This window comes from Pelodiscus sinensis, chromosome 30 (assembly GCF_052426305.1).
Source record: "Pelodiscus sinensis isolate ZL-2025 chromosome 30, ASM5242630v1, whole genome shotgun sequence".
NCBI lineage: Eukaryota > Metazoa > Chordata > Testudines > Trionychidae > Pelodiscus > Pelodiscus sinensis.
In genome coordinates, this window is record NC_143081.1 from 14888006 (window position 1) to 14915819 (window position 27814).

The 27814-nt window shown below is 46.5% G+C and overlaps 3 protein-coding genes across 3 annotated transcripts; all 3 read left to right on the top strand.

The window, feature by feature from the left end:
* Nucleotides 1-3565: 3565 nt before the first annotated feature.
* On the top strand, nt 3566-4510 carry LOC102451608 (olfactory receptor 11A1-like). The gene has a single exon (XM_006132676.3). It carries the CDS (start codon nt 3566-3568, stop codon nt 4508-4510), a length of 945 nt encoding a protein of 314 aa, XP_006132738.3.
* Nucleotides 4511-13150: 8640 nt separating this feature from the next.
* On the top strand, nt 13151-14095 carry LOC102451374 (olfactory receptor 5J3-like). Its single transcript, XM_006132675.3, has one exon. The coding sequence runs from the start codon at nt 13151-13153 to the stop codon at nt 14093-14095; it is 945 nt and encodes a 314-aa protein (XP_006132737.2).
* Nucleotides 14096-20215: 6120 nt separating this feature from the next.
* On the top strand, nt 20216-21157 carry LOC102451141 (olfactory receptor 5V1-like). The gene has a single exon (XM_006132674.3). It carries the CDS (start codon nt 20216-20218, stop codon nt 21155-21157), a length of 942 nt encoding a protein of 313 aa, XP_006132736.3.
* The last annotated feature ends 6657 nt before the right edge of the window (nt 21158-27814 follow it).

The window sequence follows — 27814 nt, forward strand, 5'->3', positions numbered from 1 at the left end:
AAGACCTCTCTGGTCACTTCTAGCCTAGCTCCGAATCTGCCACTCCATCACTGTGCGACCTGATGACTTCACAGCCCCAAAAGTCAGTATCGTCCCACTTACTCGGAGGTGTTGATTTCCCTGCTTTGCAGATGGAGGGATGACACAGAGGGACAGATTTCAAGAGGTAATTTTGGCACCTAACCACAGAGTCACACCTGTTGAGGTCGGATATCCATGTCAGCCCAGACTGCCCTTAGCAGGTGTCATAGAATCATAAAACGCTAGAACAGGAAGGGACCTCAAGAGCTCATGGAGTCCAGTCCCCTGCCCTCATGGCAGGACCCAGCACTGTCTAGACCATTCCTGACCCAGTGTCTGTCCAACCTGCTCTTAAATATCTCCAGTGATGGAGATTCCACAACTTCCCTGGGCAATTTATGCCAGTGTTCAGCCTCCTCCTTGTGATGCCCTTTGAAATACTTGCAAACTGTTGGAGTGTTGTGTCAAGTTCTGGGCAAAACATTTCAAGAAAGATGTGGAGAAATTGGAGAAGATCCAAAGAAGAGCAACAGAAATTATTAAAGGTCTAGAGAACATGAGCTATGAGGGAGGACTGAAAGAATTGGTCTTGTTTTGTTTGGAAAAGAGAAGACTGAGAAGGGACATGAGAGCAGCTTTCAGGTATCTAAAAGGATGTTACAAGTAGGAGGAAGAAAAATTGTTTTTCTTGGCCTCTGAGAATAAGACAAGGAGCAATGGGCTTAAACTACAGACAGGGAGGTTTAGGCTGGAGATGAGAAAAAACTTCCTAATAGTCAGGGTGGCTAAACACTGCAATAAATTGTTCACGGAGGTTGTGGAATCGTCATCTCTGGAGATATTTAAGAGCAGGTTGGACACACACCTGTCAGGGATGATCTAGACAGTGCTTAGTCCTGCCATGAGGGCAGGAGATGGGACTCGATGACTCTTGAGGTCCCTTTCAGTTCTAGTGTTCTGTGATTCTGTGATTAGAAAATTGTGCAGCAATAGCTATTACCTCAACCATCTTCTCTCTCTAAATACTAGTCATGGCGAGGGAGACATGACTGGCAGATATGTTGAGTAAAACAGAGAGAGAGGCAGAATTCATATTTTAACCAATTAGAAAGGAAAAAGAACCTAAGAACATAAGAATGGCCAGACTGGGTCAGACCAAAGGTCCATCCATCCCAGAGTCCTGTCTGCCTACATTAGGCAATTCCAGGTACCCTAGGTTCTGACCGACATGATTTCTACTCATCCTGGCTAATGGACCTAACCTCCATGAATTTATCTAGCTCTTTCTTGAACTCTGTTAAAGTTCAGGTCTTCAAAATATCCTCCAGCAAGGAGTTCCACAGACGGACTCTGTGTTGTGTGAAGAAAAACTTCCTTTGGTTTCTTTTAAACCTGCTGCCTATTCATTTCATTTGGTGACCTCTAGTTCTTATGTTACGGGAACAAGTAAATAACTTTTCCTCATCTACTTTTTCCACACCTGTCATGATTTTTTACATCTCAGTCATATCCTTCCTTAGTCTCCTATTGTCCAAGCTGAAAAGCCTCAGTGTTATTCATCTGTCCTGACACGAACTATTCCATATCACGAATAATTTTTTTAAATATTTTTCTGAAACTTTTCCAATCTCAAAATATCTTTTTTGGAGATGGGGTAACCCTGTCTGTATACAGCAATAAAGATGTGAGTTTAACGTGGATTTATACAGAGGCAATATGATATTTTCTGTATTATTATTTATCCCTTTGTTAATGATTCCCAACATTCGGTTTCCTTTTTTGACAGCCGCGGCACATGGAGGTGCTGTTTTCAGACAACTCTTCCCAATGACTCCAAGATCTCTCTCTTGAGTTGTTGTAGCTAACTTAGTCCCCATCATATTGTATGTATAGTTGGGATTATTTTTTCCAATGTGTATTACTTTGCATTTATCTACATTAAACATCATTTGATATTTTATTGCCCACTCACCCAGGTTTTTTTAGATCTTTTTGTGGCTCGTTATGGTCTGCCTGGTACTTAACAATCTTGAGCAATTTGGTATCACCTGCAAGTTTTGCCACCTCACTGTTAACCCTTTCTCCAGATCAGTTGTGAATAAATTAAGTAGGCTTGGTCCCTGTACAGACTCCTAAGACACCCCACTAGTTACCTCTCTGTATTCTGAAAACTGACCATTTATTCCTACCCTTTGTTTCCTGTCTTTTAACCATTTTCAATCTACAAAAGGACCTTCTCTCTTATCCTACGACAACTTACTATCCTTAAGAGCCTTTGGTGAGCTTCTCAAAGGCTTTCTGGAAATCTAAATGTACTATATCCACTAGATTCCCTTGTCCACATGTTTGTTGACCCTCTCAAAGAACTCTATGGGTGTGTCTAAACAACATGGCTCCATCGATGGAGCCATGTAGATTAGGCTGATTGGCAGAGAGAAATGAAGCCACGATTTAAATAATCGCGACTTCATTTAAATTTAAATGGCTGCCGTGCTGATCAGCTGTTTGTCGGCTCAGCACGCTAGTCTGGACACTCCGCACCGACCTGAAAGCCCTTTATTGACCTCCCCCTTATGCCTTGTAGGATGATTGTGTCTTCGGTCCACCCTCTCTGGGGCACCTGGTGCTGGCCTTTGGTCTGACCCAGTACGGCCATTCTTATGTTCTTATGGGGAGGTCGATAAACGGTTTTCATGTCGACAAGGGAGCATCCAGACTGCCCCGATCTGCCGACAAACAGTTGATCGGCAGAGCAGGGCAGCCATTTAAATTTAAATAAAGCCATGATTATTTAAATCACAGCTTCATTTCCCTTTGCCGAACAAACAAATCTACATGGCTCCGTCGACAGAACCATGTAGTCTAGACGTACCCTAAGGGTATCTCTACACTACAAAGTTAATTCGAAATAGAACTGTAGTGTAGACATACCCTAATAGAGTAATGCAGCAGGAGTTCCTCTTACATTTGAGTCTCACTTATGGTGTTTTTAAAATGTTTTCTCGCTACTTGCAAGGACTGCACTTTCGACACTATACCCTTCAATTTCCGAATAAATTAGACGGATGTCCACCATTTAAAGAGAGTTAAGAGTAAAATGCAGAGATGAACAATTCTGATGATCAAGATCGAACTATTGCATGGGGACATATTCAATTCTGCAAAATTTTCTTTAGCAAACTAAATAGTTGTATAGCATTTACATCGAAGTGGAAAGAGTTAGTACCACCAAATTTGTTATGCAGCTTCCTCTGTCTGTGTCTCTTTATTGTCGTAGCTGGGTCCCTGTTACTGTAGGTGCCATCTGTCGAGATGCCATGCAGGTTTGCAGAGAGATGGGTGTGTTGATTTAACCTCCAGTCCGTTTGATTATGGACTCTGTCCAAGGGATCCAGAGAGAGTGTTTCCCCTGCCCTATGCTCCACAACCCACTGAGCTGTTGTGCCGGTAACCAGAGGAGAGAAACAATGAAAACAATGTTATGTTTCTTGGGTGAATGTTCATTTATGTTTGAGAGGTCACAATTTTCCCATAGATTCACTCCATGGGGCACCCAGAACATGGAAACGAAACGTCCATCACAGAGTTCATTCTCCTGGGATTCCAGACTCTTCCGGAACTGCAATTTTTTCTCTTCCTGCTCTTTCTGGTGATCTACATTGTGACCATGGCTGGGAACCTCCTCATCATTTCACTGGTGGTGGCTGATCGGCGCCTACACACCCCCATGTATTTCTTCCTGGGCAACTTGTCCTGCCTGGAGACCTGCTACAGCTCCACCATTCTGCCCAAGATGCTGGCCGGGCTCCTGACAGGGGACCGGACCATTTCCTTCAGTGGGTGCCTCACACAATTGTATTTCTTCGGTTTTCTGGTCGGCACAGAATGCTTTCTCTTATCGGTGATGTCTTATGACCGGTATCTGGCAATATGCCACCCACTGCATTACACAACCCACATGAGGGGCAGGACCTGGCTGTGGCTGGCAGGTGGCTCATGGCTAGGGGGATTCCTAGGTAATGGCATAACAACGTTGTCGGTATCCCAGTTAACTTTCTGTGGCCCCAACGCTATTGACCATTTCCTCTGCGATCTTGTCCCTCTGATACGTCTCTCCTGTGATGACCCTCAGCTGATGGAAACGTTGATTTTCCTGCTGAGCTTGATTTTCTCAGTGGCCCCATTCCTGCTCACCTTGACGTCCTACATCTGCATCATCGCCACCATCCTGAGGATCCCGTCCACCAGCGGGCGGCAAAAGGCCTTTTCCACCTGCTCCTCCCACCTCATTGTGGTGACCATTTACTACGGAACACTGCTCATTGTGTACATGTTCCCAACCACTGACTTTTTCAGGGACTTCAAGAAAGTTCTCTCTGTTGCCTACACAGTCCTGACTCCTTTGGTCAATCCCCTCATCTACAGCCTGAGAAACAAAGAGGTGAAGGAAGCCCTGAGGAAAATTTGGAAGAAATTCATGTTTGCATGATGCCAAGTGGTCCTTTGCACTAGACACAACATGGGCTGGCGTAGGGCCTAAACCAAAGTGAACTGAAGTCTAAGGGCCATTAGATTAATTTGGTTCCATGTCATGCTCTGACAGAGCCACAGACATGGGAGACCTCTGAACCTCTGTTACCTTTTTTTTTTTTTAGACCCAATAGTGTTTTCCACCGTGGGTAGCAGTGGACTGCCGAGAGAATGCCCCTTCCTATCGAGGGATATACAATAAATCAGAAAACATGTTTCCCATTTCACACAGGACACAAGGCTCATTTCACACATGGTGCATGGCCAACAAGGCTGCAGGGTCTCAGTAGCAGTTCTGGGATAGGATGTTCTATTTGAGGGGAACGTGCAGGAAAGTGAAGGTGGTGGGGAGAGAAGTTGGAGTTTATAACCTCCATCTTGAGCTCAGAAATGCCACGAGCATGGGTCGTTCAGAGACTCCAGTGGCTGACAGACCCGCCGTGGAGGCAAATCAATCGTTACATCTCTGCTCCTGGAAGCTTGAGGATTCTCTAGCTACATCGATATTGGTACGCTGAGTGGGCACTAGAGGTCGTTCTGCAAGAAGGATTTCCATAAGAAAGGGTGCGTCTACGTGGCACGCTTATTTTGGAATAAGCTATACCGGAAGATATACTCCAAAATAGCTTATTTTGAAATAGAGCAGCCACTATAGGGAAGCCTCAAAATCATTTGGTGGCAGGCTCCCCTAATGTGGATGCGCTACCCCGACTTACAGCCCCCGGAAGTTCTGGGGAGGAATTCCTTAGAATGGCCCCGGGGAGGAGCTATTTCAAAATAGCAGCAGTGAAGCATCCACACAACAATGGTCCTATAACCGAAACCCCGCCAACAATTAAAGCGCCCTTGCTAAGTGCAGTTAATAGCGTGGGCTCTAAGTGCCCAATACTCAGTTTTTGGTGTCATTTGGGGGTTGAATGTAATGGCCCATCCAGTTCTTGTCTATGTTCAGTCCATGACACTCGATGGCAGAGATCAGACGTATGCGCCATCCAGTGCCACCCATGCCCCTCAGCCATGGACATTGAATGTAATGGCCCATCCACTCCATGTCTATGTTAAAGCTATAGCACTTCATGGTATATTACACATATATGCGCCAGCCATGCCCCTCTGCCATGGATATTGGCCATACTGGAGAGTCTCTCTGAGAAAGGATCAATGAACCCAAATCAGACATTCGAAATGGCAACACCCAGACACCTGTTGGGAACATTTCATCTTGCCTGGGCGCTCACTGGTGGATCTCAAAGTGGCTCTTCTCCTACAAAGTAATATCAAGAACCAACCAGAGAGAGAGTCGGTGGAACTGGACTTCCCATGCAACTCTGACACTATCCCTCATGGCTCCACAAAGACACGAAGGGGATGGGTGGTCATAGTCAACACCCAAATCACATCAACAGCTGGGTAGGGGGCACTCACAGCCCACTCCTTTAGCCTCATTTAGCACGGGCACTTTAGTTGACAGGGTTTTTTTTTTCATTCCCTCGCTGTCTCTTCCCCCCTTTTTCTGCTTTATAATTCAACCTCTGTGCGTCTTGCTCATGATATTATCTCTATATATTTTTGGGTTAGTCTCTGAGGGTTATTTCGAATTCACTTTAATAGTGTCTACACAGGCAACCCGCTATTTCGAAATACATTCGAAATAGTGGAGCCTTATTTCGAATTTGGTAAACCTTATTCTACGAGGAGTAACGCCAAATTCAAAATAGCTATTTTCAATTAAGTGCTGTGTAGACACTTAATTCAGAATAGGGGGCCTCCAGCCCTTCCCAGGGAGCCCTGGTGGGCACAACCAGGAAAACTTACTCTCCTCTCCCCCAGCCCCGGAGACATTAAAGGGGTAGACCCTGGCCACAGGGCCTGTGCCAGCTCCAAGCCTGCCAGCCCAGAGCCAGCAGTGGCCACTGGGCCCCCTGACATAGTGGTCCTAAAACATGAGCCAACAAGACACTGGCAGCCAGCCCTCCACCACTCCCCAGGAGCAGTCTGCCAGTTGCCAGGAGCCTGCCAGGGGCTGGAGAAGGCGGGCGCCTTCCTGGTCCAGGGTGGAGATCATGGACCTTATTCAGGTTTGGGGGGGATGCCCCCAACGTCCATGATCTCCACACTAGATGGAGGAATGTGGCCGTCTATGGCAGGATAGCTGCCAACCTGGCCACCAAAGGCCACATGTGAACCCAGGAGCAGGTTTGCATGAAAGTCAAGTTGGTCTGCTGAGACCCCCCAACCCTGAGTCCTGAGCTTCCCCTCCCTCTTCTTCCCCTTGCTTCTCCCTTCCAGCTCCCTCCTCCCAGGTTTCCCCCTCCCCTCTCCCTTCCCCCTCTCCCTTCCACCTCTCTCTTCCCCTCTCCCACCTCCTTTTCTCAGTCTCCTCAGAGGTTCTCCCCCCCCCCCCCCAGTTCTGTTCAATAAATCCAGTTTCTATTTTTGAACACACATGTCTTTAATTTGACATCAGGAAGGGGGGCTAGGGAGGGCTAAGTGGAAGGACATGAGGGAGGAATGGGGCATGAGCCACTGGTGGGGAGCACTGGGGAAGCTCTGTGGGCTCCTCGGGGTGGACGCTCTCCCTCAGGGCCTCCTGGATCCTGACAGCCCCCTTATGGACCCCCCCCGATGGCACCCTGCAGCAAGTGTAGCCGGACTGATGGTGACAACTCCACGAGATGCACCGGCATGCATAGGGTCCCTTTATGCTCAGTTAGCCTCAGGCAGCAGGGTATGTCTACACTGCCACCCTAGTTCGAACTAGGGTGGCTAATGTAGGCATTCGAAGTTATAAATGAAGCCCGGGATTTAAATATCCCAGGCTTCGTTTGCATCTTGACGGGCGCCGCCATTTTTAAATCCCCATTAGTGCGGACTCTGTGACCGCGGCTACACACGGCACGGAGTAGGTAGTTCAAATTAGTGCGGACTCCGTGCCCGCGGCTACACGCGGAACGGAGTAGGTAGTTCGAATTAGAGAGCCTAATTCGAACTACCTACTCCGTTCCGCGTGTAGCCGCAGGCACGGAGTCCGCACTAACGGGGATTTAAAAATGGCGGCGCCCGGCAAGATGCAAACAAAGCCCGGGATATTTAAATCCCGGGCTTCATTTGCAACTTCGAATGCCTACATTAGCCACCCTAGTTCGAACTAGGGTGGCAGTGTAGACATACCCTAAGTCTTAACCTGATGCCCTGCCGGCGCTGGTTCCTGCCAGTCTTAACTTCGGTTCAGGGTCTACTCAGTATGGACGTGCTATTTTGAAACTGCAAAATGCTATTTTGAAGTAGTTTTTGTGTCTAGATTAGCTTAATTCGAATTAACTATTTTGAATTAAGTTAATTAGAAATAGTGCTGTAGTGTAGACATACCCTAAGGTTACGTGTACACTTGCACCCTATTTCGAAATAGGGATGCAAATGTAGGTGACCAAAATTGCTAATGAACCCGGGATATATATCCTATGCACCATTTTGAAATCGCATTATTTTGAAATAAAATGCCCTGTGTAGTAGCATTATTTTGAGAAAAATCTCTTCTCTCAAAATAACTTTTATTCCTCATACAATGAGATTTACCAGTTTTTTCGAGAGAAGGACTTTCTCTCAAAATAACGCTGCTACACAGGGTGTTTTATTTTGACATAACGTGATTTCAAAATCGTGCCTGGACGCGATTATGCTAATGAAGCGCGGGATATTTAAATCCCAGCTTCAACAGCAATTAAGGTCACCTACATTTACATCCCCATTTCAAAACAGGTTGCAAGTGTAGATGTACCCTAAGGTGCTACAGGAGCATAGTTGAGACTATATAAATTGGGGTATGACATCCTCTCTTAGCATCCCTTCCCACACAAGACAAACTCAGGAAAGATCCAATGAACAAAGATTGAAATTTTCTTTACATTCAGTTTGCTATGTGTTTGTTAAATGGCAAAGATTCAGCAGCGACCCTCCTCTACCCATGTGTGACCCCCTGTACCACAGTCCACAGAATCTCTCCTACCCATTCCTGTATCAGACCCCCAGGGTCATTGGAGGGGGACTTGTGTGTGCTTGCTAGGGAGGGCAACAGGAAGTTTGTTTGGAAAAAGTAGTAGAGCTGGTCCTTGACCACCAAGTATCCTGAGCAGGAATATTTCTGGGGCCTCCTGCCCCATAATGCCAAACTAAGCCAATTCCATTGAGCTGGTTGGATCCCTAAGCAACTACTCAAGCTGTACGTGCTTCCCCCCGACTTTCACTGTGGTGACACTTTCAAAGTTGTCTAAGAGAGCTGGAAGAGATCCTGGTGTCCAAACCACTTGGGCAGCCCTGTAAATCTCATCCATAAAATGTATTCCTAGAATGAGCAAGCTATTTCTTCACCATCCCCGTAGCATTCACCCAGCCAAGAAAGATTTCTTGTAGGATGAAATGCTTTATCTCTTGCCCTGACTTTCCCCTGGAGACTAGAAGTTTGACATTGTCTGTGTTGTCTAAGAATGAATCCGACACTAACGTTTCCTTGCTTATTAAGTTCTCCACGCACACGTGACTCTGGAGACTGCCCCTTCCCGTGGAAGGAGATATAATGATCCAGAAAAGACTCTCCCTATTTGGCAGTGTCGGAGGGCATCTAACCAGACATGGGGACAGAGACACAGTCGCTGTGTTGCCTTATGATGTTCCATGTCCTGGGAACACTGAAGGAGGTGAGTGTGGTGAGGGAGAAAAGCTGGACGGATTAACCCAGATCCTGGTCTCTGAATCCTTCATGAGGAGAAGACAGATCCACCAGACAGATCTTATGACAGATCCATCAGAGAGGTAAAATTATCTCCTCTCCCTTGGTTTTTGAAGCAACGTAATGTTGTCAAGCAATTAATACCAGGGGTATTTGAGGGGAATTTGGCAGGGATCTCTCTCAAACTCCAAGCCCACAGCAACTGCCGGAATTCGGGGGGAAAAGAAAAAAACCTTTACAGGCACTTCTAGCCTAGCTCCGAAACTGTCCCCCTATCACCGCGGGACCTGATGACTTCACAGCCCTGAAAGTTGGTTTCATCCCACTCGCGGGGAGATATTTTCCCTCCTTCCCAGATGGTGCCCTGACACACAGTGGATTTTTAGAGGTATTTTGGTGCCTGCCCACAGACCCATGCCTCATGAGGACTGACAGCCGTGACTGCCCACACTGCCCCTCGCCATGCACAGGTGTTATACACCTGCATAATCCAGCCTGGACATCAGATAGGGAGTTGGTGACAAAGGAGGGAAATGAATCGACATCTCCAAAGTCCGAGGTAAGTTTCTAACGGCTGGAGAAGCCTTCACAGAGTCATAGAATCATGGGGTTGGAAGAGACCTCAGGAGATCATCACTTTCAGCCCCCTCGCTTCCCCTCGCAGTGTCCCAGGTGCGTTTCTCGCCGGCAGTGACCTTGCTGGGGCCAGGAGAATGAGGTGGGGACAGTACGCAATCTCTGGGGACTGGACTCGATGACCTCTCAAGGTCCCTTCCCGTCCCAGTATTCTATGATTCTATGATCGCTCTAAATACTTGTAATGGTGACTCATCATGGGCAGATGTGACCGTTGTAATCTAAGAGAGCGAGACAGAACTCATGTTTTAACTGAATATGAAGATAAAAAACAGAACAGCTAGACTGGGTCAGACCAAAGGTCCATCCAGCCCAGTGTCCTGTCTGCCCACAGTGGCCAGTGCCAGGTGTCCAAGAGGGAGGGAACACACCAGGTAACCATCCAGTGATCCCTCCCCTGTCACCTTTTCCAAGCCTCTGACAAGCGGAGGCCAGGGACCCTCCCTGCCCATCGTGGCTAATAGCTGTTGATGGTCCCAACATCCATGAAGTTACTTGAGTTTGTTTTGGTTCCACTGCTTCAGAGGGGAGATGGGCTATTCTGCAACAGGAAAAACTTTAAAAAACCAACAAATAGTCTAGTAGCACCTTAAAGACTAACCAAACATGTAAATGGCATCATGAGCTATTCTGGGCGCAACCCACTTCTTCAGAGGACTCGAGTATTAGAAGTCCAGCTCCAAGAATAAATAAGGGCGGGAGGGGAGAGGAAAAAAGACAATGAATAGATTGTTCAAGTAGTTACAAGAGGCTGATAAGAACAATTGGCACCTCCGTAGGTTGGTTGATTGGTTAAGTCATTAGGAAGTGTAAGATAGTGAGTGAGCCAGCCGATGTCCGTGTTCATACCATTTGCATAAGAATTAAATTTGTATATGAAGTTAAATTCCAACCCTTCCCTGTGTATTTTGCTTGTGCAATTGGCTGAAAGAACATGGTGACTTGGAGACCCATTAATGATTGCCTGGGCAGGTTAAAGTGTTCTCCAACAGGTTTCTGTGTGTTGTCTTTTTGGACATCTGATTGTGTCCATTAGTTCTTTCCTGTAGAGACTGTCCAGTTTGACCAATATCCATGGCAGAGGGGCATTGCTGGCATTTGATGGCCTAGATCCCATTAGTGGATGTGCAGTTCAATGAGCCCCTGATGTAGTAGCTGATGTTGTTCATCATCCTGTGCTGAAATCGCTGGTGGAGATGTATGGACAGAGTTGGAACCGGGGCTGGTTGCAGGGCTGGGTTCCTGGATGATTATTATGGAGGTGTGTTGCATGGGTACTGGAAAGAATTGTTTTGAGGTTCGGGGGGTTGTCTGTAGGCGAGGACTGGCCTTTCCCCCCAGGCCTGTGAGAGTGAGGGGTCATGTTCCAGGACAGGTTGTAGATTGTGGATAATGCCTTGGAGGGGTTGAGTTGTGGTCTGTCGGTGATGACAAGTGAGATTCTGTTGTTTTCATCGGCTGGCTCGCATACTACCTACCACATCCTAATGACTTAACCAACCAACCAATGGAGGTGATAATTCTTCTTATCAGCCTCTTGTAACTACTTGAACCATCTACTCGCTGTCTCTTTTTTTCTCCCCTTCTTTTTTGTCTCTTTTTTCCTTCCCCCCTTCCCTTATTTATTCTTGAACGTGGATTTCTAATACTCCAGTCATCTGAGGAAGTGGATTGCACCAATGAAAGCTCAGGATCCCATCTCTATGTCTTGTTATTCTCTAAACTGCTTCTAGACTGTTTCTTGGTTTTTTGGGTTCCACTGATAGCCGTGGCCTTCACAAAACTCTCTGGCAAGGAGTTGCCCAGGTTGACTGTGCGTTGTATGAAGAAATGCTTCCTTTTCTTGCTTTTAAACCCATTTCCTATTAATTTCATTTGATGACCCCTAGTTCTTGTGTTATGGGAAGGTTCCTTACCCACTATCTCCACCCCAGTCATGATTTTATAGGCTTCAATCATATCCCCCCATAGTCAGCTCTTTTCCAATCTAAAAAGCCATCTCAATCTTTACCCCTTTCTCCAGATGATTTATAAATAGGTTAAATAGGATGGGTTCCAGGACAGACCCCTGTGGGACACCTCTAGTTGCTTCTCTCCACTCTGAAAACTGACCATTTATTCCTACCCTTTGTTTCTTGTCTTTTAACCAGTTACCAATCCATGAAAGGACCTTTCCTCTTACCCCATGGCAGTTTCCTTTGTTGACCTTTGGTGAGGGACCTTCTCAAAGGTTTTCTGAAAATCTACATACACTATATCCACTGGATCCCCCTTGTCCACATGCTTGTTGACCCCCTCAGAGAAGTCATGGGGCACTTCTTCACAGCAAGAGAAAACTCAAATTCAGCTACGCAACTTCAGCTACATAAATTGCGTAGCTGAGTACACACAGCAGGGAGTTGAAGGAAAAACACTCTTCCTTGGACTTTCCTTACTCCTAGGGTGTATCTAAACTACAGTTTTGTCGACAAAAGTGGACATTTGTCGTCAAAACTATACCTGCGTCTACACTACTGCCGCATTCTGTCAACAGAAAGTTGACAGAACGTGGCAGTTTTATCGACAGCAGTAAACCTCATTCTACAAGGAATAACTCTTTTTTTCGATAGTACTCTGTTGAAAAAAGGTGCTATTGCATGCAAACTGTGCTTTTCGAAAGAGAGTGTCTAGACTCTTTTGATAAAGCGGCTTGCTTTGTCGACAGGACTGGCTGTAGTCTAGATGCTCTTTTTTGACAGAGGCTTTGTTGACAGTATCTGTTGACAAAGCCTCTGTCGGAAAAGGTGTGAAGACTAGACATACCCCTAGTGAAATGAGGCTTATAGGGATTGGAGTAAGAAGTCCTCCAGTTCACCATTATTATGAAATAAAGTGATACGGTTTGTCCAAAGAACGCCTTCTAATCGGTAAGAGCTAGAACCAATAAATTTGTTGTGCAGTTTCCTCTGTTTGTGTTTCTTTACTGTTTTATCTGAATCCCTATTTCTATAGGTGCCATCTGTCAAGGTGCCATGCACGTTTCCAGAGAGATGGGTGTGTTGCTTTAATGTTCAGTCCACTCTGCTACAGAATCTGTTCCAGGGATCCAGAGACAACATTTCCTCTGCCCTGCACACCACCACCTGCTCAGAGGTCGTGCTGGTAGCCAGAAGAGGAGACGATGAAAAAAAGTTAACGTTTCTTTGTTGAATGGTCATTTACATCTGAGAGTTCATTGTTTTCCCATAGACCTACCCCATGGCAAACCGAGCACATGGAAACGAAACATCCATCACAGAGTTCATCCTACTAGGATTCCGGACTCTTCCAGAACTCCAATTTTTTCTCTTCCTGCTCTTTCTAGTGACCTACATTGTAACTGTGGCTGGGAACCTCCTCATTTTGGCACTAGTGGTGGCGGATCACAACCTCCACACCCCCATGTACTTCTTCCTGGGCAACTTGTCCTGCCTAGAGACCTGCTACAGCTCCATCATCCTGCCCAAGATGCTGGCCGGGCTCCTGACCGGGGTCCAATCAATTTCCTTCAGTGGGTGCCTCACCCAATATTATTTCTTTGGTTCACTGGTCGGCACTGAATGCTTTCTCTTATCGGTGATGTCTTATGACCGGTATCTCGCAATATGTCATCCACTGCATTACACAGCCCTCATGAGGGGCAGGAACTGGCTGCGGCTGGCAGGTGGCTCGTGGATAGGGGGCTTCCTAGGTAATGGCATAGCAACATTTTCTTTATCCCTGTTATCTTTCTGTGGCCCCAATACTATTGACCATTTCCTCTGTGATCTTGTCCCTCTGATACGTCTCTCCTGCAATGACTCTCAGATGATGGAAACTCTGGTTTTCATATTCATCTTGATTTTCTCACTGGTCCCGTTCCTGCTCACTGTGACATCCTACATCTGCATCATCGCCACCATCCTGAGGATCCCTTCCACCAGGGGCCGGCAAAAGGCTTTCTCTACCTGCTCCTCCCACCTCATCGTGGTGACCATTTACTATGGAACGCTGCTCATTGTCTACATGTTCCCAACCACTGACCTCCTGGGAGACTTCCAGAAAGTTCTCTCTATCATCTACACGGTCCTGACTCCTCTTGTCAATCCCCTCATCTACAGCCTGAGAAACAAAGAGGTCAAGGATGCCCTGAGGAAAGTTAGGAAGAAATTCATGTTTGGATAATGCCAAGTGGTCCTTTGCATAAGGTTAAAATAAAAGAGATAATACATGAGCTGGGATTGGGCCTGAACCAAAGTATCCAGAAGTCCAAGTGCTTGCGTCCATTAGATTAGTTTGGTTCCATGCCATTCTCTTCCAGAGTCACAGTCATGGTAGATTTCTCAACCTCTGTTATCCTTGTTTTTTGGAATCAATAGAGTTTTCAACAGTGGGTAGCTGTGGACTACCTGGAGATTTCCCTTTCCTATCCAAGGGTATACAATGAATCAGAAAACATATTTTTTGTTTCAAATGGACATAAGGCTCATGGTCCATGGATTGCAAGGCGCAGAATCTTGGTGGTAGTTCTGGGATGTGATGGACCATTTGTGGGGAATATGCAGGAAAGTGAATGTGGGAGGAGGGAAGAAGGAGTTGGTAACCTTCATTCTGGGCCCTGAAATATCCAGTACCAGCCATGCCCTTCAGCCATGGATATTAGCCAAATTGGAGAGTCTCTCTGAGAAAAGATCAATGGACCCAAATCAAATATTCAAAATGATAATACACACAAACCTGTTGGGAATATTTCAACTTGACCGGGCGCTCACTGGTGGATCTCAAAGTGGCACTTCTCCTACTCAGTAATATCAGGAACCAACCAGAGAGAGAGTCGGTGGAATTGGCCTTTCATATGCAAATCTGACATTATCTCTCCTGGCTCCACAAAGACAGGAACTGGATGGGCCGTTATAGTCAACAGTGAAAAGACATCAAAAGCTGAGTATCAGGCCCTACAGCCCACTCTATTAGCCTCATTTAGCAAGGATACTTTAATTGATGGGTTTTTTCTTTCCCTCTTTCTCCTCTTTTTCTGCTTTATAGTTCAACCTCTGTGCCTCTTGCTCCATATTTGTCATCTGAAGAAGAGAGTTGCACCTACAAAAGCTTATGATTCTATTGGTATATTTTTGGGGTTAGTCTCCAAGGTGCTACAAGACCATAGTTCTTTTTTAAAGTTTTTTACTTTACAAATTAACACAGGTCCCACTCTGAGACTATATGAGTTGGGGTATGACATCCTCTCTCAGCCTCACTCCCCACACAAGACACCCAGGAAATATCCAAGGAACAAAGACTGAACTGGGGTAAATTTTGGCCCCAGGCTCAAGAGATTTCTAGTCTGCGGAGGGAAAGTTGGTGGACTGATAATGTCATCAATCAGAATGAGGAATCGCTAATTCCAATCCTAGCCATCTAGAACATTAGATTTAGTTTTAATTTTTATTTATTTGCTAGATAATCTGCTTTGCTCTGGTTGCTATAATTAAACATCACTTTGTATGTATCTTTCTGTAGTTAATAAACATGCTTTGTCTTAACAGTGTGTTTTGAGTGGGGTGTCTGGGGAAAATCTCAGCTTGAATCATATAAACTAGTTGAAATTTACTTTACATTCAGTTTCCTGCATGATTGTTTAATGACAGAGATTCAGCTGTGATCCTCCTCTACCCATGTGTTACCCCCTGCACCACCGTCCACAGAATCTCATCCACCCAATCCTGAATCAGGGCCCCGGCTGGTGGCTGAATTTCTGACATCCTGAAATGATGGGCTAAAGCCAGGGTGGGGAAACAAACAAACAATGAGGTTGGAGGGAGGATAACCTCTGTGGTGGTTCTCACAGCAACGCAGTGGAAGAGACCCCTTGGGTTGGAAAACTGCCGGGACCTGGCTATCCATATTGCACCCTGTGTGATGCCAGTGGGAATTTTCTCTTGCTAAATTCCTGCCCTTTTCTGAGCCACTCTGCTAGTCTAAGTGGGTTGGTGTCCTCTCTCTTTGGGTACGTGTAGACTACAGGCTTTTGTCGACAGAAGTTTTGTCGACAGATACTGTCGACAAAGCTTCTGTTGACAAAGAGCGTCTAGACTACATCCAGTTTTGTCGACAAAGCAAGCCACTTTATCGACATGAGAGTGTAGACACAAAGGACAGTGTAGATGCAATAACGCCTTCTCTCGACAGAACTCTGTCGACAAAAGGTGTTATTCCTCGTAGAATGAGGTTTACATACGTCGACAAAACTGCTGAGTTTTGTCGATGTTATGTCGACAGAACTCAGCAGCAGTGTAGACGCAGGTATAGTTTTGTCAACAAAAGTCCACTTTTGTCGACAAAACCCTGTAGTCTAGACACACCCTTTGTGTCCCTATCTAGGGATTTTACAGTTCGGTCATTTCTCCCCATTTCCTTCTCCTGCCCTCCAATACGCGAGTTCCTCTTCTGGTCCCAGGGAATCTCCCCTTTTCATTTTCCTGGCCTCCAACCCCTCTTCCTTGGTACTTTCCCTATGAGGGACAGAGCCAAAGTCCAACTTGAGGACTGCCGAAACCGATGTCCATCAGATGGTGTGATGCGAGGCACAATCAAATGACAGGTAGCAAAGCAATTTGGAGATGTGGGTTTCCTGCTCCCTGAGCTGATTACCCAAGCTCCTTAGAGGGGAACTGGCCACCACATGTGTTTGATAGAGAGGGCCACAGGAAGTTGGTTTAGAAAAGTGGAGTTAGTCCTGGCCTCCCAAGGGTCCTGGGCAGGAATATTTTGGGGTGTCCCTCCCCATAATGCTAAAATAAACCAATTCCATGGACTTGGTCATCACCCAACCAACAGCTTAACCTGTACGTGATGAACCCCACCACCCAGGGTGACACTTTCAAAGTTGTCTACAGAGATCCTGGTGTCTAAATCACTGATGGCAGAAAATCTCAGCCATAAAATGTATTCCTATGTCTTCACAATCCCAGTAGCATTCGATTTGCTGGAGGATGAAATGCTTTTTCCCGCCCTCACAATCCTTTGGAGATTGGAAGTTTGACACTGCCGGTATTGTCTAAGTATGAATTTGAGACTAACGTTTCCTTGCTCGTTAGGTTCTCCATGCAGATGTGCGTCAGGAGACTGCCCCGTCCCTTGGAAGGATATATAGTGATCAAGAAAAGACTCTTCCCATTTGGCAGTGTCTGAGGGCAGGTAACCAGACATGGGGACAGACGCAATCGCTGTTCTGCCTTGTGATGTGTCACGTCCTGGGAACATCAAAGCAGATGAATATGGTGGGGGTGAAAAGCTGGACTGATTAACCCATGTGCTGGTCCCTGACTCCTTCATGAGGAGAAGACATCAGATCCACCAGAGAGGTAAAATAACCTTCCCTCCCTTGGTTTTGAAGTGACTTCACTTTGTCCTGTAGTTAATACCATGGGTATACAAGGGGAATTTGGCAGGGATCTCTGGAATCGGGGGAAAAAAGAAAAACCTTTCCAGTCACTGCTAGCCTAGCTCCGAATCTGTCCCCCGCTCAATGCGGGAGCTGACGATTTCAGAGCCCTGAAAGTTGGCATCATCCCACTTCCTGGGAGGTGTATTCCCTGCTTCCCATTGGGGGCCCCAACACACAGTGGAATGGATTTTGAGATGCATTTTTGGCGCCTGCCCACAGACTCACGCCTTGTAAGATTAGATATCTGTGGCTGCCCCTCACCGCTCACAGGTGCTGAACGTAACCCAGCCTGAACGTCACACGGAGTTGGTGGCGAAGGAGGGAAATGAACCAACATCTCCAAAGTCCGAGGCGAGTTTCTAAGGGCTGGAGGAGCCTTCATAGAGTCATAGAATTGTAGGGTTGGAAGAGACCTCAGGAGGCCATCACCTCCAGCCGCCTCGCTTCCCCGCCCAGCGTACCGGGTGCGTTTCTCACCGGCAGTGACCTCGCTGGGGCCAGGAGAAGGTTAGTGAGATGAGGTGGGAACGGCGGCACTGACACTAGCTGTCGTGCTCAGTGTTCGGGGAGCAGGCACTGGCTTGGAGCAGGCCTGGCAGAACATGAGGTGCGGGGTTCTCCCAATGTGGATCATTATTATTTATGTTGAAGCTTTTCCCAATTGTTACAAGTGAGGGAAACTGAGCAAGGAAAGGGAATATCAGGGTTGGGACCAGGCATACAACAGTGGTGACAGGGGGTTCCCAACAGGGGCTCCCAGCAGTGAACAATGGGACCCCTGTAAGATCAGGGGAGGTCCAAGAACTGGGGGATGCAAGGGACAGAGTGCAAGCTGCTCTGAGAATCCAGCGGAGATGCACAGTTATGAAAGAGATAGAGAGGAGGATGAGAAGCCCCTGGCCACAGGGGAGGCCACCCCATAATTGCAGGGCTCCATCCATGGGCAAAAGCCATTGAGCAGTGGGGTGGACTACTCCACAGAGTGGCACTCACCCATCCTGTTGCAGCACAGACTGGAGGTCTCAGCTCTGGGCAGCCTCCCTAGCCACTTGCACCTGTGGGGATGTCTCCAGCCCCACAGCCAGGCAGGGTGCCATGGACCCGCTCCCCCACCTCTGTGATGCCTGGCTGTAGAGGGCTCCCTGCTCAGCATTGGGGCCGGTGACCCCATCCCCACAGGCACAAGTGGGGCAGGAGGCTGCCCAACGTGTGAATGAGTCGTTCATTTCAGTCAGTCAGCCGACATTGACATACACCAACATCGACCCGCTGAAATCGAATCCTGCTGAACACACAAAGGCTGTGTCTAGACTGGCAAGTTTTTCCACAAAATCAGATGATTTTGCGGAAAAACTTGCCAGCTGTCTACACTGGCTGCTTGAATTTCCAGAAAAGCACTGATGATCTTATGTATAATCATCAGTGCTTTTCCGGAAATACTATGCTGCTCCCGTTCAGGCAAAAGTCTTTTTCCGAAAGACTTTTGCGCAAAAGGGCCAGTGTAGGCAGCATAGTACTGTTTTCCGCAAAAAAGCCCCGATCGCGAAAATGGAGATCGGGGCTTTTTTGCGGAAAACTACATCTAGATTGGCCACGGACGCTTTTCTGCAAAAAGTGCTTTTGCAGAAAAGCATTCTGCCAATCTAGACGTGATTTTTCAGAAAATGCTTTTAACGGAAAACTTTTCCGTTAAAAGCATTTTTGGAAAATCATGCCAGTGTAGACGTAACCCAAGTGTTGGCGTTGTCTAAACAGCAGGAAGTCAAAGGAAAAACACTCTTCCTTCAACTTCCCTTACTCCTTGTCAAATGAGGCTTACAGGGGTTGGAGTAAGAAGTCCTCCAGCTCACCATTATGATGAAAAAAATGATTCTGTCTGTTCAAAAACGCCTTCTAAGCGGTAAGAGCAAGGCCATCAAATTTGTTATGCAGCTTCTTCTGTCTATGTCTCTGTACTCTTCGCCGTCTGCCTGGTACTTAACTATCTTGAGACGTTTTGTAGCACCTACAGATTTTTCCACTTCACTGTTTGCCCCTTTTTTTCAGATGATTTATAAATAGGGGGCTATCCTGGGACCAGTCCTATTCAACCTAAGGGACCCCACTAGTTACCTCTCTCCAGTCTGAAAACTGACCATTTATTCCTACCCTTTGTTTCCCATCTTTTAACCAGTGCTCAGTCCATGAAAGGATCTTCCCTCTTATCCCATGACAACTTACTTTACATAAGAGTCTTTGGTAAGGGACCTAGTCAAAGGCTTTCTGGAAATCTAAGTACACTATATCCACTGGATCCCCCTTGTCCCATGTTTGTCGACCCTCCTCAAAGAACTTTAGTAGATTAGTAAGGCAGGATTTCCCTTTATGGAAACCATGTTGACTTTCTCCCAACAAATTATATTCATCCATGTGTCTGACAATTTTATTCTTTACTATAGTTTCAAGTAATTTGCCCAGTACTGATGTTAGACTTACCAGTCTGCGATTGCCAAGATCACCTCTAGAGCCCTTTTTAAATTTTAGCATAACGTTAGCTATCTTCCAGGCATTAGGTCCAGTCATACCTGTCTGTGACTCTCCACTGTTGTGTCCAAGACCCATTATCATAATATAGAGGTGCTTGTGGGGATCGGTCAAGTTACTGCCCAGGTGTCCAGAGAGACTGACGTTTTGTTGAACCTGCCATCTGTCCATTGGGTCAACAGAGATGGTATTTTCTCAACATCCCTGCCCCTAGCCTCTACTTTCTACTCAGTAGCTAGCTGGGAAGACAACAGCAACAAGGCTGACAATTTATGGAGTGAATGTTCTTCATTTCTAGTATACCGTGAAGTCCTTTCCCGTGGGTTGACCCCACAATGAGCCCAGAAGAGGGAAATCAAACCACCATCACAGAATTCATCCTCCTGGGATTCGGGACTCTTCCTGAACTGTGGGTCCTGCTCTTCCTGCTGTTTCTCTTGATCTACACCGCAACTGTGGCCGGGAACATCCTCATAATAACTCTAATCGTGGCAGATCGGCACCTCCACACCCCCATGTACTTCTTCCTGGGGAACTTGTCTTGCCTGGAGACCTGCTACACCTCCACTGTCCTGCCCAGCATGCTAGCCGGTCTTCTCAGTGAGGACACGGCTATTTCGTTCAGCGGGTGTCTCACGCAATATTATTTCTTTTGCTCCCTGGTTGCTGCTGAATGCCTACTCTTGTCAGTAATGTCTTATGACCGGTATGTAGCGATATGCAACCCAATGCACTATACAACCCGTATGGGCGGCCGGTTACACCTCCAGCTTGCCGGTGGCTGTTGGACCGGTGGCTTTTTGTGCGGCATCATCATCACATTGTCTGTATCCCAGTTAAATTTCTGCGGCCCCAATGCAATCGACCATTTCTTTTGTGATCTTGTCCCTCTGATAAATCTCTCCTGCAGTGACCCTCAGCTGATGGAAATGTTGATTTTCATATTCAGCTTGATTTTCTCGGTGGCCCCGTTCCTGCTCACCGTGACATCCTACATCTGCATCATCGCCACCATCCTGAGGATCCCTTCCACCAGGGGGCGGCAAAAGGCCTTCTCCACCTGCTCCTCCCACCTCATCGTGGTGACCATTTACTATGGAACGCTGCTCATTATTTACATGTTCCCAACCACCGACCTCCTGAAGGACCTCAAGAAAGTTCTTTCAGTCGTCTACACAGTCCTGACTCCGCTGGTCAATCCCCTCATCTACAGCCTTAGAAACAAAGAGGTCAAGGAAGCCCTGAGGAAAGCTTGCAAGTCGTTTGTGTTTCGATAACACCAACTGCTCTGCTGCCTTAGGTGAAAATAAAATCGATATACTCTGTGCTGGGATAGGGCCTGAATTGAAGCTAGCTTAGATCCAGGTTGTGTTTCATTTAGACTTCCTGGGCATTTCAGAGAGTTATGGCTGTGGAAGAAACCGTTAGACCTCTTAAAACCCATGATACCATTCTCTTTAGGACCTAGGTGGGCAAAATGCACTTGGGGCTGCTCTAAACTGAGGAAACAAGGGTAGAATGTGCCCAGCGAGAAGGTGCAGATAAAATCCATTCAGAACACACAGAGCTTCTATATATACACACACATAGAGATATACAGTAGTAGCGTATTTCCCCAGCTCTTCTTGGGCCCTTAACTTAATTAAGGGTAGGGTTTTTTGGGGGAAAAATAAAAGGAAAATGTACATGCTTTGTTGTATTTTTCAAAAATACAGTGTTATTTTTATGAAGTCAATTTTTATGTGGGATATCTTTTTTTTCAGTGATTGTTAAAGTTTGTCCATTTATGGGTTTTTTAGATATTTTTTAATGGGATTTCCATCAGGTATGTTTTTTCTTCATCCTTCTGAACTCTTATCATTTGCTAAGTGTTCATAATAAAAAAAAATCACTACAGTCAATTTGGTTTCCAATAACATTGTCATCTAGTCTTCAAACCCTGAGCCAGGGTGGGGAACCTTTTTGGGTCGGGGGCCACACGCAAGTGAGAAGCGGCCCCCGATTGAGAAGCAGAAAGATACTCCTCACTTTCTGTCACACACGAGTGCCTGGGGGGCTCAGGCTAGTAGACTGTGTGTACCAGCCCCATGGAGTTTGGCGGGGTGGGGGAGAGGGGGAGAGGCTGGAAGCACCATCATGCCAAGGGCTGCATCTGGCCCCAGGGGCTGCAAGTTCCCCAACCCCTGCCTTAAGCAGTGATTTAGCTGTGTCTAAACGGAACATGAATCCAAATGTCTCCATTGTATCTCTTCTCTAAGATTTGTAGAGAAGCAATCCTATCCCAGGGTCACCATATGTTTCTGATTCATCTTGGGTTAGTTTCTGTCCCCATTCACTCCACCACGTTAATTCTGCGGGCTGTGCTTGATTTGTCGATTCTGTCTCTTTTCTGTTTGGTTTTGTGAGAACCAAACCCATTCCAGGCACATCCCGTGTTCCTGGCAGGACCAATCCCTGGCCTTGTTTTAAGAGGTGACTAGGGGCATGTCTACACTACCCCACTAGTTCGAACTAGCGGGGTAATGTAGGCATACCGCAATTGCAAACGAAGCTCGGGATTTGAATTTCCCGGGCTTCATTTGCATAAGCGGGGTGCCGCCATTTTTAAATCCCCGCTCGTTCAAACCCCGTGCCGCGAGGCTACACGCGGCACGAACTAGGTAGTTCGAAGGAGGCTTCCTAGTTCGAACTACCGTTACTCCTCGTGGAATAAGGAGTAACGGTAGTTCGAACTAGGAAGTCTAGTTCGTGCCGCGTGTAGCCGCGCGGCACGGGGTTCGAACGAGCGGGGATTTAAAAATGGCGGTGCCCCGCTTATGCAAATGAAGCCCGGGAAATTCAAATCCCGGGCTTCGTTTGCAATTGCGGTATGCCTACATTACCCCGCTAGTTCGAACTAGTGGGGTAGTGTAGACATACCCTAGAGGAAGCTGTGTATTGAACGTGGTGGCCCCCAGCTCTTACATTTTAGGAGTTCTGGAACAAACAGACAGACACTTTCCAATAGATTGTAGAGATCTACGTTATAAAAACAGAGTTGCAAGGTCACTTTGGCACTGCTGTAGGTTTGTTCTTAAGTTGAATTTGTATGTAAGTCAGAACTGGTACATATTTGGGGTGGGGCGGGCAGCTGGAGTTAGTTGGAAAAGACCATGATTCTCATACAACTTCATTATTCTAAGAAAAACACATACTGTTTTGATATGAAGGTTTTTTGGTTGATATTTTAATTAAAAATTGATCATAAGTTTCAGTGTTTCATGCTATATCCAAATCTTCCTTTTGGGGTACCTGAAAGATCCCAGTTATTCATTTAATAGTCAGAATCTTTGTTTTTTATAACTAAAAAAAGTTTATTCAATGCATATTACTGTTCCAAATAGAATTTGCTACAGATGGTTCAGTGAAGTGGGTATTAAGTGTAATCAATAGTCATTGGAGAGCACAGGGAAATATTGATACAATCAAAGGTGTTGTTGTATTCTGCTGAGCAGAAAATGGAAATCCCTTCCTGTGAAGTGTGTGTGTGAATTTATCCACAGGATTAATTTTAAAGAAAAATTCTGTGTTGGGAACAGGAGTTTAGCCACAGGTGGGTCCTCATTTTCCACTCACCCACTTAGCAACCAGACCCATCCCCTCGTGGCTTACCCTGCTCCGCTCCAGCCAGGGTGTGGGGTTGGGGCTTATCCCCTCTTCCCTTCTGTCCTGCCCACCCACACCACTGGGTAATTTTTCAGCTTCACCTCTGCCAGGCTGGAAGGGACTTGTTAATTTCATGTGACGTTAACAAGATACTTGCAGCTCTAGTGCTGAAGAGGGAAAGAGCTGTTGCTCCCAAGGTGGGGACTGTAACACAATGGGTCTCACTGCCTGCTGCTCCTGCTGTTCCCTAGGAAATTAATTTTTCCGCTCTGGAGTGCCCCCTTTTGGCTGGTGTCTTGTTCCCCCCAGCAGACCCACATCCTCCGCGGTGAGAAAAGCCGCTCCGCGTCTCCCTGGTCTGCTGGGGGGGGCACTAGCTCCACGTCTCCCTGGTCTGCTGGGGGGGGGCGCTAGCTCTGCATCTCCCTGGTCTGCTGGGGGGAAGCGCCCCCCACACCACCAGAGGCAACGACAGTGGGGGAGGCACCCCGCACTAGCTGCACCCCGTTTGTAACTAGGGATCCGTCGTAAGTCGGATTAATGTAACCCGGGGACTGCCTGTATTTCAGTTCCTGCTGTGTTTCAAAATGACCCGAAACCAACATGGGCCATTGCACACGGGACATATGAGCACGCCTCTTATTTGCCCATCTTCAACAACAACATAGGTCTCGTTTTTAAGGACACTTGGATGTTCAATGGGATCATTCATGCTGGATCAGGACCCACAGGGGAGTCGCATGGGGGCTCGCACCTGCCCCGTGTTTATGCCTCTTTCTAATGCTTTGACACAAAGATACCTGGTGTGGGGCTTCAGAGGACACATCCAGAGGCATTTATGGGTTCTTTACTGAAAACAGTTGAGCAGGGGCCTTGTGAATCTCAGTGGGGTCTGATTCTGGGATCCATATGCCCAACGTAAAAGCTTTATGGATCCATCCCTAAGGCCACCTCCGTGTCCTCATGTTATACCTTGGGGAAACTAAGGCTGGGAGAGGTGATGTTACCTGCCCAGAATAAGAGGAGAAAATCCTAGAAACAAGTTACCCCATGTCCTAATCCAGAGCACTAGCTACTCCACCATGTCTGGTGGTTATCGAGTGTAGGATCTAGGTGTCAGGTGCCCAAATCCCATTCACCATCCATAGGATTCGGGCACCTAACATCAGCGTCTGATGGGAAAACCCAGCCTGCGTGTTTCAAGCCTAACCACTGGCCTGAGAATTCCTCCCACTTCCAGGGGGTGTTTTCCACCAGTCCCACCTCATGTTTCACCATTTTCTAGGAGATCCTAATAAAAGTATCTCTGTCACCAAAAGCCTAATGCAATAAAGAGCTCAACAAAATCTTCTCTTTCTGACTTCTGCAGTGGCACACCTCCCGTTAGCTGTCCCACCGTGTGCAGAATAAAGGCCTCAGGTCCTGTCTACACATGGACATTGCACCATTTTACCTATCATTTCCCACCTGCGGCAAGGCCATATCGACTCACAGAAACATTGAACTGGTAGGAACTTCGAGAGGTTAAAAATGATCATGGGTTGACCTTAAACCACCTTAACTCCGTATTCTAGACATGACCTTAGTGCAGTTCATTCCCATAGAGGAGGGGAAATATTTCACGCTCATAGAAAGCACCTGAATACTCTTCTTAGTGTCTGCCCCACACGTACCTCAGGTGGCTCATCACCAGGATTCATCACCAAAACTGGTCCGTGAGTTGGATCATGCAATATAACTACGTCCATAACAAAGACACACCCTGCAAAATTCAGACGAAGACCTATTATGGATCCCTGAGAAAACACAACAAGCCTTGATAATCCAAGGGAAGTGTGTTTTCCGCTGGCAGAGTTATAGAAGTGTTAAACTGGAAGGATCCGCAATAGGTCATCTGATCCAGTTCAAGGTAGGATTACATAATTACAGTAAAACTCCAATAGTCCATAATTACTAGATCATGTCTGATAGATGTCTGTCTAATCTGCTCTTAAATATCTCCAGTGATGGAGATTCCACAACCTCCCTAGGCAATTTATTCCAGTGTTTCACCACCCTGACAGGTAGGAAGTTTTTCCTAATGTCCCACCTAAACCTCCTTTGCCTCCCATTGCTTCTTGTCCTATCCTCAAAGTCCAAGGAGAACAATTTCTCTCCCTCCTCCTTGAGCTTCTATGTTCTTCACAATGGTTATCCTGTCCGCTTTCAGTCTTCTGTTCTCCAGACTAAACAAACCCATATTTTTCAATCTTTCCTCAATGGTCATATTTTCTAGACCTCTGATTATTTTTTTTCTCTCCTCTGGACTTCCTCCAGTTAGTTTTCCACTGTCTTGTAATGTGGCAACCAGAACTGAACACAATACTCCAGTTGAGACCAAATCAGTGTTTGACTGAATTTATTCTACAGCTCAGGAGTGAAATTGTGCTTGATGAGCACAGGGGAAAACAATCTTCCATTTTGTTCTGCGTACAGAAAACAGACGGATACTCGTGTTCTTCTGCAGAGGCCGAAACAAACATTTCCCTGAGGGATGAACTGAAAATATGTCTTTCTTCTTGCTGAAACAGGACAATTGGGGAGCCAAGATTATGCTGACTGCTATTAAATCGGACCATCCATTGGCTAGTAACACTTTATAACATTTCAGAGGGGGTAGCCATGTTAGTCTGTAACTGAAAAATCATGAAAAAATAACGTAGGAATTGAAGGCTGCTCTCAAATCCCCCCTCACTCCTCTCGTCTGCAGACTAAACAAGCCCAAAACCCTCAGACTCTCCTCCTAAATCAAGTTTGTTTACAGAAAGTGCAAGTTCAGATTTCTAACATTGCCTAAGGGAACTGAATGAGGAACTTGTGTCTACGGGTATGTCTACACTAGCCCCCTAGTTCGAACTAGGGAGGCTAATGTAGGCATTCGAAGTTGCAAATGAAGCCCGGGATTTAAATATCCCGGGCTTCATTTGCATCTTCCCAGGCGCCGCCATTTTTAAAAGTCCCTTAGTCCGAACTCCGTGCCCGCGGCTACACGCAGCACGGAGTAGGTAGTTCGAATCAGGATCTCTAATTCAAACTACCGGTGGAGTAGTTCCACGAGGAGTAATGGTAGTTTGAATTAGAGATCCTGATTCGAACTACCTACTCCGTGCTGCGTGTAGCCGCGGGCACGGAGTTCGGACTAAGGGACTTTTAAAAATGGCGGCACCCGGGAAGATGCAAATGAATCCCAGGATATTTAAATTTGCAACTTCGAATGCATACGTTAGCCTCCCTAGTTCGAACTAGGGGGCTAGTGTAGACATACCCTTAGACACAAGTTCCTCATTCAGTTTCCTTAGGCAGTGTTAGAAATCTGAACTTGCACTTTCTGTAAACAAACTTGATTTAAGAGGAGAGTCTAAGGGTTTTGGGCTTGTTTAGTCTGCAGAAGAGAGGAGTGAGGGGGCATTTAAATCCCGGGCTTCATTTGCAACTTTGAATGCCTACATTATCCCCCCTAGTTCGAACTAGGGGGCTAGTGTAGACATACCCTAAATCACTTAAGCATCCCTGAACATCTTGGATGTAAAATCTAGAATGGGTTCATTATTTCTTGATAGTCACCTAGACGGTCACACAATAAAGAGAGATTAATTTTAGGATTAGACTTTTCTTCCCTTTCTAGGACTTTCCCTCCCATTGGTATTAGAAGTTGAACTCAAGTCACATTTTCTAACTACAAAGCAAATACCAATTTTTCCTAGCCTGTTATGTTCCCCAACAACAGACGTGCCTGGGGAGAGTGAACCTGCTCCCCAGATGGATATATAGTGAGTCAGAAAAGCCTTTTCCCATTTGGAGGCAGGTCTGAGGAAGAGAGCGTATTTCCATTTGAGGTAACGGAGCCTCGGTAGCTGCTCTGGACTATGACACTGTATTTACTGGGAACATGAATGTACGTGAATGTGGTGGAGGGAGAGGCTGGATGGAATAAACTCAATCTTCTCCCTGAGATGCCAAGCGAGGAGGTGACAAGAGCCTTCAGCTTAGAGGTAAAGCAACCTTTTCTTCCCTTCTTCTTGCGCTCAAGGTTTTTTAGGGGAATTCAGTGTGTTAGGTGAGGAGTCTCAGAGGAACCCAATTGGAATTTGGCAGCGATCTCTCTCAAACTCTCCACTCAACACAAAGGCAGCTCACTGATATCTTATCTCCTTATCTGGCCTCCCCTCACCATGGTATCCGGACACCTCACAGTCTATCTGCCCACCTCCCCGTGCCGTGTCATTACCCCGATTTACAGACGGGAACGT

What these genes read in the sequence shown, in the direction of transcription:
- LOC102451608 (XM_006132676.3), top strand. Translation starts at nt 3,566, where the DNA reads ATGGGGCACCCAGAACATGGAAACGAAACGTCCATCACAGAGTTCATT.
- LOC102451374 (XM_006132675.3), top strand. Translation starts at nt 13,151, where the DNA reads ATGGCAAACCGAGCACATGGAAACGAAACATCCATCACAGAGTTCATC.
- LOC102451141 (XM_006132674.3), top strand. Translation starts at nt 20,216, where the DNA reads ATGAGCCCAGAAGAGGGAAATCAAACCACCATCACAGAATTCATCCTC.